A 10661-nucleotide genomic window follows, 5' to 3' on the forward strand; every position below is an offset into this window, starting at 1 on the left:
TCAGCTCGCGCTTTCCTTCTGTTCTGAGCATGCGCTGAAAAAAGCAACATGAACGGGACACATTTGGATTACTTTACAAACCAAAGCCAGGAAAAGGTATAGAATGCGACGATACTGCTCCGATGGTTCGCCTGTGTATATTAGCGTGTTATAATAGGAATGAAAAGAAGACGCGTAAGACCGCCCACTACGCATCTGGCTCAGAGCTGGCTCCGCCTTCTCCAGTTGAGCTTATCGCCAGACAATCCGGAACACCGGACACGGCGTGACCTGCAGTCCGTGCGTAAAACGCCCGGTGTAGCGTGCGTACGTAGCATGGTCATGAGCGTGGGACGTAGGCTGTCGTTACCCGATTTGGTTTGGAACTCACTCAATTTACGCATGCGCAGATACTTCCGCGCAAGCGCATGAAGTTGCTACAATAACCGTACTTGGGACAAACCCAATTTTTGAGATTCGTTCAATTGAATATACTCATTGAATATGCTCATTGAATAGCTGTTTTCCTGATAAATACGTACTCAAAGCACGCAAAAAAATATATTTTGAACTTTTGATCGATGTTAGAATACTGAGCAGGGATTAGTAAAGTCTGAATTTAGGCTTCGACTTAAAACAGCCAAATCTGATGATGGTGAACTCAAACAATCACCAAGATTAAACATTTTCACATTTTCATTTAACCGAGCACCACTTGATGTCGCAGGAAACATAACACAGAATAAACACGTTAATGATTTAAACAACTTTAAGGATGTGGAAAATCACCTCGATCGGTGTTCCAAATCCGGTAATGACCTATGCTACACGGGACTTCCTATTAGGGATGTTTTCTTTGAGAAGCACACGGGCTATCCACCTTGCAAGGCTGCTTCACACTTCTTCAATCTCCAAAATGCCGATTCAGGTAAGAAGTGCGTTCCTCAATATTAATTAGATTAATTTGACCTCTTCACGCAATGCTACAACTGCAGGATCTTTACGCTGGGAAGATCTTCTTACATTGCCTTGATACATCGTTGCCTCGTTTATGAGCGACGTCTATCGTGGGGTTTGCAGCAAATTGGACACGTGCGCATAGTTAGTGTATTGTTGTAGCCATCTAAGCTTAGCTGTCTCCTTCATAGACTATATATACCATTCCGGATGCCATTGCAAAATCATGCCCTTGCCCTCAATGTTTGTAATGTTTTTTTTTAACATAAATTACTCTTCAGTGAACGGCTGGAATATTTTTCATAATTATTTTCGCGACATGGATATATACAGTATACTTAAAATAAACCCATTTAGGATCGGATTTAGTCCATAGTAGATCCACGATTTAGACGTACTTGTGTTAATTTGTTGACTGGCGCCCTCCAGTGTCCAACACCGCCCATAGTCACTTCTTCTTCTACAGTTTCTTAGGTATCCAAGTGTTACATTACCGCCACCCACTGTAGTTCTACGTTTTTTTTCCTACGTTTTTTATTTGTCAAAATTCTTTATGACAAAACATTTATTAACAGACAATAAACAGTTAAAGGAATGCCAGGGGGATATTACAATTACACTTTATACATAAAAAAAACATTTAAAGAGATACATTTTTCAGGTAGAAATGGCTTTTTGGTTTAAACTTTTGGAAATGGTGAGCAAATATGATTTAAATTTGTTTGATAAGGACAGGGGAGAAAAGGGATACTGATGATGAAAATGTACTTTTATGAATGTAGAATTTGCCAAATATAACAATTAGATTAATCACTATAGTTCTACATCTCTGGCAGGCTGTACACTAGTGTGCGTAAATCTGCCCTCCACGTTAGGCGAATTTCACCATAGTTTTAAACTATTCATAGGTTTAAAAAGGAGAAAATATGTATGTATGTGTGTGTGTGTGTGTATGTATGTATGTGTGTGTGTATGTATGTATGTATGTATGTATGTATGTGTGTATGTATGTGTGTGTGTGTATGTATGTATATATATATATATATATATATATATATATATATATATATATATATCATTTTTTATTTATTTATTTCACCCAAGTGCTCCCCTAAAAGTTCCACTGATCAAAATCACATGTCTTCTTGACCCGACTCTCCAAGGAGTTCCCATAGTCACTGTTTACTTTGAATTTTTTTTTAAGAGTTTTGTGTTTTTTCGTTGTTCTTTTGCTTAATTTCCACCCTTAACCTGCCAGGTTGGTGAACCCCTTCCAGCAGTGGAGGTCCATGAGAATGAGCCTGGAAATAAAGTGGCAATGGATCAGCTTTTTAAAGGAAAGCGGGGCATTCTCTTTGCTGTACCTGGGGCTTTTACTCCTGGATGCTCCAAGGTGAGCTCACTGCTATATCACTTTCATATTTCTCTCCCTGAACGTTAACAAACTGTTCATGCTGGTTTCAGACACATCTCCCAGGGTTTGTGCAACAGGCGGCTGACTTGAAGGGCAAAGGAATCCAAGAGATAGCTTGCATTTCAGTAAATGATGCATTTGTCATGGCGGCTTGGGGAAAGGAACATGGAGCTGATGGCAAGGTAAATACTTAAAACACATGCATAACCAAATTAATGGGATGGGGGGGGGAGGTGACTCACAACAGTACACAACAATCTGCTTCATTCAACAGGTTCGAATGCTGGCTGATCCCACTGGAGCATTTACCAAAGTAATACCCCAATTTTATCCCAGTTCTTGCATTTTGATTTGACTTATTGCATGTAGTATAATTTTCTCATTGTGTTTTAAGGAAGTTGACTTGATACTTGACAGTGAGCAACTTGTGCAGGTTCTTGGAAATAAACGATCCCAAAGGTATTGTAAGGTTGTGTTGAATATATGATAGAATTATCTTGATGGTCCGTTTGAGTAGAAACATGTCCTGTGTTTCAGATACGTTATGCTGGTTGAGGATGGCATTGTGAAGAAGATCAATGTGGAGCCTGATGGCACAGGGTTGACGTGCAGTCTGGCTTCCTCCATATTATCAGCGCTCTAGATCTTGTAAAATGTCAAAATGTATGTTATGATTGTAGTTATTTCAAAGCTTAGTCACGTTCCTAAAACCTGATGGAAGCGTAGGGGAAATTAATGCGCACAAGTTCACACCCATACTTGGAAGGGGGGTTAAATCTTCATATATCATAAAATACTATGCATTGAAAGCCATAAACATCATGTAAACAATACCAGTGTGGTCCCTGTGTTAAAATGAGTAATATGTGTTAGAATGTTTTGCTTTGGTTTTAAAAAATACATTCTCAAAACAGGCAAAACACCACGAGTTTAAAATCAGGGCGAAATGATACTCCGCATTACTACGTCATCACGTTGCTAGCCGCACAGCATTGTGGGTTGCTGTACAGGAGCTAGCTTCAAACTGTGCGGATCATTTTCTACCAGGATTTCACAGCCACGGTACATAAAAGCAAGGTAAATTGTAGTAATGGATCTGTTTATTTGTGACAACTAAAATGTTTCTTGAATCGGCGTTCTGTTCTGGCCAAGTGGTGAATGCTTGATAACAGTAGCACAAGTAGGCGCTCAAATATTTAGCAGTTAGCACTAGCATTTCAGTCCGTAATTATTGCAACACGTTTTGGCAAACATGCATTGGGCATTAGTCATATTTTAAAATAGAGTACACTCCTTTTCTAGAACCGGGTGAAAGAGAAAGTCGCAGTTGTCGCCAGACCAGTTTGTGCTGTGTAATTTAACAATTAGCACAGGGTGTGTTTAGCGCGCATTTCCTCAGTGGGAGTGCCCAGACTACAAGAGCGCCTCACTGACTTGTTGAACCTAAAGACGGATCATATTAATTTTAACTATCACTCAAGATTGAACACAAAAATCCGCATTTGTTATTTTTTCCACTCCTCAGAACTGACTGCATAGGGCACACTTTTTAACTCAAAATTAGGCTTGAGTTTGCTTTTGGTTTGTATCTTTCTGCTTTGTGCCATTTCTAAAACCAGTGCGTGACTTGCGACAGCCTTCAACGCAGCCATGTCGTCCACATCCCAAAAACATAAGAACTTCGTGGCAGAGCCCATGGCAGACAAGGCTGTGAATGCTCTTGCTGGCATTGGAGATGTCCTGGGTCAGAGACTGGAGGACAAAGGCTTTGACAAGGTAAGACCTGTGTGCATTTGGTTTATTACCACATCTCACTGAAAAAAGAATGATATATCCTCCCCATCATGTAAAATGATATGGGTTTAAATGATGATCTCATTTTTAGTTTTTATTGTTATTGAAATCTAGTCACACCAGATGTACTGGTTGTTCAGCATTCATTCACCCTAAATAAATGTCTTTATTTTATAATCTCTTGTGTATTTTCACAGGCATATGTTGTCCTGGGCCAGTTTCTAGTGCTAAAGAAAGACGAGGAGCTTTTTCATGATTGGTTGAAGGATGCCTGTGGAGCCAATGCCAAACAGCAAAAGGACTGCTCCAGCTGTCTAAAGGAATGGTGTGATGCCTTCCTATAAGCTGTGCTCATGTGTTCTATTTCAATCAATACATTACCTCTTCTATTTTAATTCACATTAGCTACTACAACTACACCCTAAATATGAAGTAATACACTTGCTCCAAAGGTTAATGTATTCACACCTCAAATGTAAAATTGGAAACTTTTTAGCCTTTTGTAATTGTCATTGAAATGTATTCAACGGCTGCATGTTTGAATGGAAAAAAGTAAAGCTTTGTTCACATTTCACTAGGAATTTTAAAACACGGTATACAAAAAACAAATGTCAAAATGAAAGTAACTTTTTAAACTTTCTTTTTGAAGAATGTATTCAATTAGAACACTTAAATGAATTTCCCAATTTACAATTTGCCTTTATATTCATTTACTCTTATCACAGAAGAGCGGGTGTTAATGCTGTACATTTTCATTCACAGATTATTTAGTCACACTGTGCATCACTGTTTTATTGATTGTGTTGTAGGTTTTGGGAGCCCTAAACGATAGATTAATTTTTATATTAAATGATTGCCTCAACACTTGCAACACTGGTTGATTTTGTGTCTTCGTTTAAATTTTTGGTGCAAATAAAGAAACTACATAACCTGGCAGTGCCTTTGAGTAGTTGTTCCACAAATATGTTAAGGAATCTTGTATAAAGTGAGCGTTTAGGATTGAGCGGGAAATGAAGAGGGCAGTTGGAGACTTTGGGTTAACTGAGAAACAGAAATAATGCTGAGGAAATGTCCTCTACTCCAGAGTAGGCTTGAGGCACTCCCCTGCTTCAAGTACCTAACACGGATACTATGCAAATAACTCTTCCCATAATCTTCAAACATTGTTGATTTCAAATTCAAATACTTTTTTATTTCCAAACCATTCCAAAAATCTAAAAATTTAATACGCGCTTGTGCACCCCAGGTTGGCCCTACATCTGGTTGGAAATCACTGCTCTACAGCAATGACGATCTCTTACCGTTGCAAGTGAAACATTCAGACACTCGACAGCTTTGACATGATTATTTGTGAAAACCAATTTCCCTGAGTTATGTCCGTTTTATTTAAAAAAAGATTGTTTTCCCCCAAATTTTAGAAACCTTGATATTGTTAACCATGTGACGAGCTGGCCCCTGTCCAGAGTGTACCTCGCCTAAGGCCCACTGGGATAGGCTCCAGTCACCCGTGACCCCTAACGGGAATGATAATGATGGCCCTCACCACCCGTGCGACCGCCTTCCCACGTGACCTCCTTCCTGCCCGTCCATGTTTTCTGCTGCGTTTTGCCGCATACCAAACGGCGCTGAGTAATTCACCGTTGATTATTGCGTAGTTTGCAATTCAAATAGTTGTTTGTCCTGACAAATTGCAAGATCGTGCTGAACCTGAGCAGGGAGAAAGAGAGAGAGCGCCTCGGTGACCCGGCTGCACCCCCTCCTTGTACCTCCGTCACCTAGCAACAGAGACCCGCCGCTAATGCTAACGCTAATTTTAACGCTAATTCTAACACTAATGCTAAGACCACGGCACGAGAGGAAATGTCCAATCAAAATAAAAGAGGAAGAGGAAGTGAAGGCATTAATTGCGCCCCTGCTGGCCAATAGTAAAAAATACACTATCTGTAATGCACTTTTTTCATGGGGTCTTGAGGAGAATATACCCCATGAGTTTCAAACAAATCAGACAATGTTGAGTTTTTCACACAATAGGTAGGGGGCGTTATAGAGTTAATTTGTTACATGGATATAATTATTTTCAATCAGATCATAAAAACGCATTAGTGAGTGAAGTATGAGCTCTGTAGATCAATTCCATTAGGCGTGACTTGTCCTTGAAAAACCAGGAAATTAAAGGTTGAATGGACGATTTTTTTGGCCCACATTTGAGTCTTATTTCCTCGTGGCGTGGACTGCCAATTAGTCCTGCCACGTATCAATCATAAAACACACCTACCGCTCACCTGCAGCTGCGTGCGGCTCGTCCCCCGAGAGCAGCACAGTTCCGCGTGTCTAAACGCATTGATCTATCATAATATAGTTCCCTCAGTGTACGGGACTAAATTAGGACGGAGAAAGACTGTTCGAGCTGACTCATAAGAGACGGAAATCTACGGGAGACAAGAGATGCGATGCCATCCGTCGCGCTAATAAACAAACGCATGTGTGTGTTGTATCAGTCCACACGGGGGAGTGCGCATGAGTTCTCAAATCGCCGAAAAATCGTCCATTGAGCCTTTAAGCCTTTTGGAGACCGTAAGGAAAGATTTTTTAAAAATGGCTAATTATTACATTTCAATGTCTCTAGATGCATTTCAATGTCTCTAAATGCAGAAAGTGTTGTTTTGAGCTCGATTGGGCAGAAAAGCTAGTACAATTTAAAAAAAAAAAAAAAACGTGGCGGCGCTATGTCGATTCAACATGGCTGCCAGGTGTGTCTTAGTCGTCAAAGGTAGCTCTATCACTGTTCCAAGTTTCATGTGCCTAGGCCAAAGATTAAAGGGGCTTCCACACCGCCGCGGCCGGAGCGTCCAGTTTACATTCAAAGTCTATAGTAAACGCGCGTCGAGCACGTAGTGCGTTATCCTCGGCGCGATTTCTTCGTTTTGCGGCCTCTCGAAGCTTTGAGCGCGCGTATGAGCCGGCCGATGCGGCTTACGTGACGCGTTCAGATATGTTGAGGTCTCTGCTGCTGAAGCGTAGCAGCCGCTGCAGCAGCCAATCAGAGCTGATGCTCCAGTGACGTACGTACGTACGTATTTCCCCTCGCATTTCCGGTATTCCCCGCGGAATTCCCCAAGAAGCGCCATTTTTCCTTGCTCGTCAACAATGGCAGACGAAAGACTGATTGTGGCCGTGTGTGGGAGAAAGGAGCTGTACAATGTATTCACGGTGGAATACAGAGACAGAAATAAGCCCGGCACCTCCATGTGAGGGTTTTGAAAACCAAAAACGTGAAAACAACGCTCTCGGATGGAAAGATCGAAGAACAGGATCCTCACACCAATCTTTGAGCTTTGAGCTTTGCGGCGTGCCCCCCGCACATGCGGTGCGGCGCACAGGTTTTTTTGCGCGCGGTCTCGGTGCGCTACTGTTTGCTTTACTTTGCTGCATATTTTGGAGCGCCGTGTGACACTGATTTCAAACAACGCCGTGACTCTTGTCTACCGCGATCTCACCAGTGGTGGGCCGTAAGGGCAAGCAAGGCCTTCTCTGCTGGCCTAAACATAATCAGAATATGATTAAAATATATATATATTTCCCACAAATATTTATTACATTATTCCCCAAAGTAAGAGTTATACTCTTCATTTCATGGCTTTCCTCTTGTTGCACTGCTTCTGCCCCAGGTTCAGATTTGGAGGCTGGTCTTTATGTTAGAGCTTTTACCCAATCATATTCAGCCGTCATGTGTTGCCAGGGTTCTAAAATCTGCCGAGGCCTTCAGACTCAACAGAGCTGGTGCTTGTAGCTTATAGTAAATGGAAATGAAAATGAGGTGTCAATCAGCTTCAGAGTTGGCTCTTGTACGTCTGCTGCTGTTGCTCAGGAGCCAGCAGCAGGTGCATCACGTGCACGTCTTTTGATTGGATCACCAATATTAAGAAGCAGGTCTTATGGGCGGGGCTATGCGAAACCTCAGAAACTCTGAACGAGGAAACTGGATTTGACAGACACATTAATCCCTGTATTACTAAGCTGTTTTTTCAACCCACAATGTGGAAGGAGGACAATATATTGATATAATTATAATGCCTTTCTCAAGATGGACTTTTCAAGAAAAGTTAGACATTGTAAGGAGAGGTCGTCCTACGCTGACGCTGTTACAGGCGGGTTTGTTCCCCACTTTCAGAGTTTGGACATGGCGCGTTGAAAACGCGGTGAAAACTCGTTGAGAACGGCGTGGAGAATGCGTGGACATTTGCTAGAAAATGCACGGACACCCGCGTGAAGAACGCACGGAGCGGACACCTGCGTTAAGCACTCACGGAGAACGATGTGGAGAACGAGCGGAGAACACATGGACATCGGCACAGAGAAGGTGAGGCAACGCCTGTTTAAACTGCGTTTCTGTCTAAATGTATAGTGTCTAGAGCCATGGCATCATAATGATGGTAATATGATGGTAGTAAGAGGTGGATTTATTCAGGTGGGACTGTGTATGACCTCATTGAAGGCCCAAGCCCCAGACCCACGGCCCGCCATCTCACAACCTGCATGTTTGGCACTGACGTCATTTCTCTGTCATGTTTCATTCATAACAAACCCACATGTGCCGCTGCTGTTTTGTTTACTTTGCTGCATATTTTGGAATACTTTGATACACTGATTTTAAACAACGCCGTGACTCTTGTCTGCCTCGGAATTAAGCTGCTCCAGCCAGCTTTTTGGTCACCTGAAATGCAAAAGAAAAAGAAAATATTAGAGTTACAAGTGTACTTATTAGTCATTCTTATGCATATTTACACCAATAACACATTTCACAGCAAGAATGAAATGAGTCTTACCTTCTTGGTGGAGTCCATCTTTAGGACGGCGCCAAACACAGAGGTGATACTTGCTTTGACCTCATCCAGCCGGGTCAGCACGTCCCTGCAGTAGACGTTCAGCAGCCACTTAGGTTTGGGGAGGGCAGGGAGGGGTGCAGGTTCAGAGAAGGCCGGACGCTCCACATGGTCAGAGCAGACGAACTGTTCGCATGCCGTGAGGTACTGCAGCGCGTGGTCTGTCCACACCTCGCTGTGCTCCTCGTTGAGCTTCTTATAAAGCTGCGTCACACTGTTGCCCTGCGTCCTCTCCCGCATCATCCAGACCACACGCATGTCACACGTGTACCTGCAGAAAGTTAAAACATTGGATTTAATGTCATACATTCATAAAGACAGCTAGAGTATTTATTGTGTGAGTGTGAGCTCGTCTTTGTGGGGTTTTAGTATTAAATGATGTATTCTTAATGTTACGCACTGAATGGACAGAACTTTTTGTTGTTGTAAATGTTGAAATTACAATAAAGTTTGTGAAAGTAGTGCAATGCATTGTGTTTACTGGTTTATATTCTAATGATAAAGGTGTCGTACCTGTAGGTCAGGATGGCGCGAAACATGTAGCGGTGCCCCATGTCCAGCTGCTTCAGGACCTCCTCAGACCAGCCCGGGTACTTCTTTTTGCACCGCTTGCACTCTAGATACTCTGTGGCCATGTCGTACCACCCGTCTATGTCCAGGACCCGGCACACCGTGCGGTACAGACCGGCCGCGGTCAGCCTATGATTACCACAGTTGGGCTGGACACAGACGAGTGGAATGGACCACATTTTCAAAGGTATCCAGAGGAACAGCGGGCGGCAGAAGAAGATGTCCGCAGAGGCAGGAGGCTGCATGTGGATCGGCGGTGCCTGAGGAGGGTACCACCAGAGCTTCAGCGGGGCAACAAGCTCTCGCCTCCCTGTTCTGGGGTTGACTCTGAACAGAGACTTCCTGATCCAGTCGTGCTATAACGGGGGAAGCTGCTCAGCCCAGTGGGAAGGAAGCTCTGGGGTTGGATGGGGCACAGCAGGTGGTGCCAGAGGAGCGGGCACAGGAGGTGGTGCCTGAGGAGCAAGCACAGGAAGCATGTAGTTCAACACACCATTTTATGAATTCATATCAGTTATTATGCCACAGAAATGCTGGTTAAACGTTTGTGTAAAATACCACACCTTTAGGGAGTTGTTCCTCAGCCTGTGAGGCAGCGATCAGCATTTCCAGGTCGTCGTCCTGCTCGAAGAAGTCCCCTGCAGCAGCAGCGTCTGTGAAATGACGTCAGACAGTGAGCACGTCTCCAACATCCTGTGTGCAGTAAGCCCTTTACTCACCAGAGAACAGACGCCTCCGACTGGACTCTGATGGAGGGGGGACACGTGGAGCTGCAGCTGTGGGTTAAACCAAGCCGTTACAACAAGTGCAGGGTTTTAAATTAACGGTACATTATTTTATAGCACATTGCAGTAGTACTTACATGGTTTGGTAGCGGACATAATCTGTGCCAGCTGTGAGGCAGAGAGGGTTTTTCCCCACCAGCACCAGGAACTCGTCACCAGGATCACCCCCGTTCTCCCGGACAAAGGCTGTGGCCTCCGCCAACACCTCCTCCTTTCTGCGGGCCCTCTCAGACAGCAGATCCTCCTTACTCCTCGCCTCCTCCGTACATCCCAACAGGA

At 43.3% G+C, this 10661-nt stretch overlaps 3 protein-coding genes across 3 annotated transcripts; 2 read left to right on the forward strand and 1 right to left on the reverse strand.

Moving 5' to 3' along the window:
• Positions 1–777: 777 nt before the first annotated feature.
• On the forward strand, positions 778–3061 carry prdx5 (peroxiredoxin 5). The gene is made up of 6 exons (XM_072446560.1): positions 778–907; positions 2195–2329; positions 2401–2532; positions 2625–2663; positions 2745–2809; positions 2888–3061. Exons 1-6 carry the CDS (start codon positions 794–796, stop codon positions 2991–2993), a joined length of 591 nt encoding a protein of 196 aa, XP_072302661.1. The 5' UTR covers positions 778–793; the 3' UTR covers positions 2994–3061.
• A 248-nt stretch (positions 3062–3309) lies between these two features.
• On the forward strand, positions 3310–5076 carry banf1 (barrier to autointegration nuclear assembly factor 1). Its single transcript, XM_072446561.1, has 3 exons — positions 3310–3427; positions 3970–4126; positions 4342–5076. Exons 2-3 carry the CDS (start codon positions 4001–4003, stop codon positions 4486–4488), a joined length of 273 nt encoding a protein of 90 aa, XP_072302662.1. The 5' UTR covers positions 3310–3427; positions 3970–4000; the 3' UTR covers positions 4489–5076.
• LOC140361004 (uncharacterized) lies at positions 5071–10250 on the reverse strand. Its single transcript, XM_072446559.1, has 4 exons — positions 10161–10250; positions 9541–10052; positions 8971–9298; positions 5071–8858 (listed from the first exon to the last, which is right to left on the reverse strand). Exons 2-4 carry the CDS (start codon positions 9840–9842, stop codon positions 8829–8831), a joined length of 660 nt encoding a protein of 219 aa, XP_072302660.1. The 5' UTR covers positions 9843–10052; positions 10161–10250; the 3' UTR covers positions 5071–8828.
• Between the last annotated feature and the right edge of the window lie 411 nt (positions 10251–10661).

The sequence above is a fragment of the Eucyclogobius newberryi genome, unplaced genomic scaffold (genome assembly GCF_026437365.1).
Source record: "Eucyclogobius newberryi isolate DKJ021-1_F unplaced genomic scaffold, fEucNew1.0.hap1 SCAF_15, whole genome shotgun sequence".
Classification (NCBI taxonomy): domain Eukaryota; kingdom Metazoa; phylum Chordata; class Actinopteri; order Gobiiformes; family Gobiidae; genus Eucyclogobius; species Eucyclogobius newberryi.

Bases quoted from the DNA above. Each gene is read 5' to 3' on its own strand.
- prdx5 (XM_072446560.1), top strand. From the start codon at position 794: ATGACCTATGCTACACGGGACTTCCTATTAGGGATGTTTTCTTTGAGA. The intron at 2,533-2,624 runs GTAAATACTTAA...TTCATTCAACAG, and splicing joins AACATGGAGCTGATGGCAAG to GTTCGAATGCTGGCTGATCC. The intron at 2,810-2,887 runs GTATTGTAAGGT...CCTGTGTTTCAG, and splicing joins GGAAATAAACGATCCCAAAG to ATACGTTATGCTGGTTGAGG.
- banf1 (XM_072446561.1), top strand. From the start codon at position 4,001: ATGTCGTCCACATCCCAAAAACATAAGAACTTCGTGGCAGAGCCCATG. The intron at 4,127-4,341 runs GTAAGACCTGTG...GTATTTTCACAG, and splicing joins AGGACAAAGGCTTTGACAAG to GCATATGTTGTCCTGGGCCA.
- LOC140361004 (XM_072446559.1), bottom strand. From the start codon at position 9,842: ATGCAGCCTCCTGCCTCTGCGGACATCTTCTTCTGCCGCCCGCTGTTC. The intron at 9,299-9,540 runs GTACGACACCTT...AACTTTCTGCAG, and splicing joins CGCGCCATCCTGACCTACAG to GTACACGTGTGACATGCGTG. The intron at 8,859-8,970 runs GTAAGACTCATT...TTTGCATTTCAG, and splicing joins AGATGGACTCCACCAAGAAG to GTGACCAAAAAGCTGGCTGG.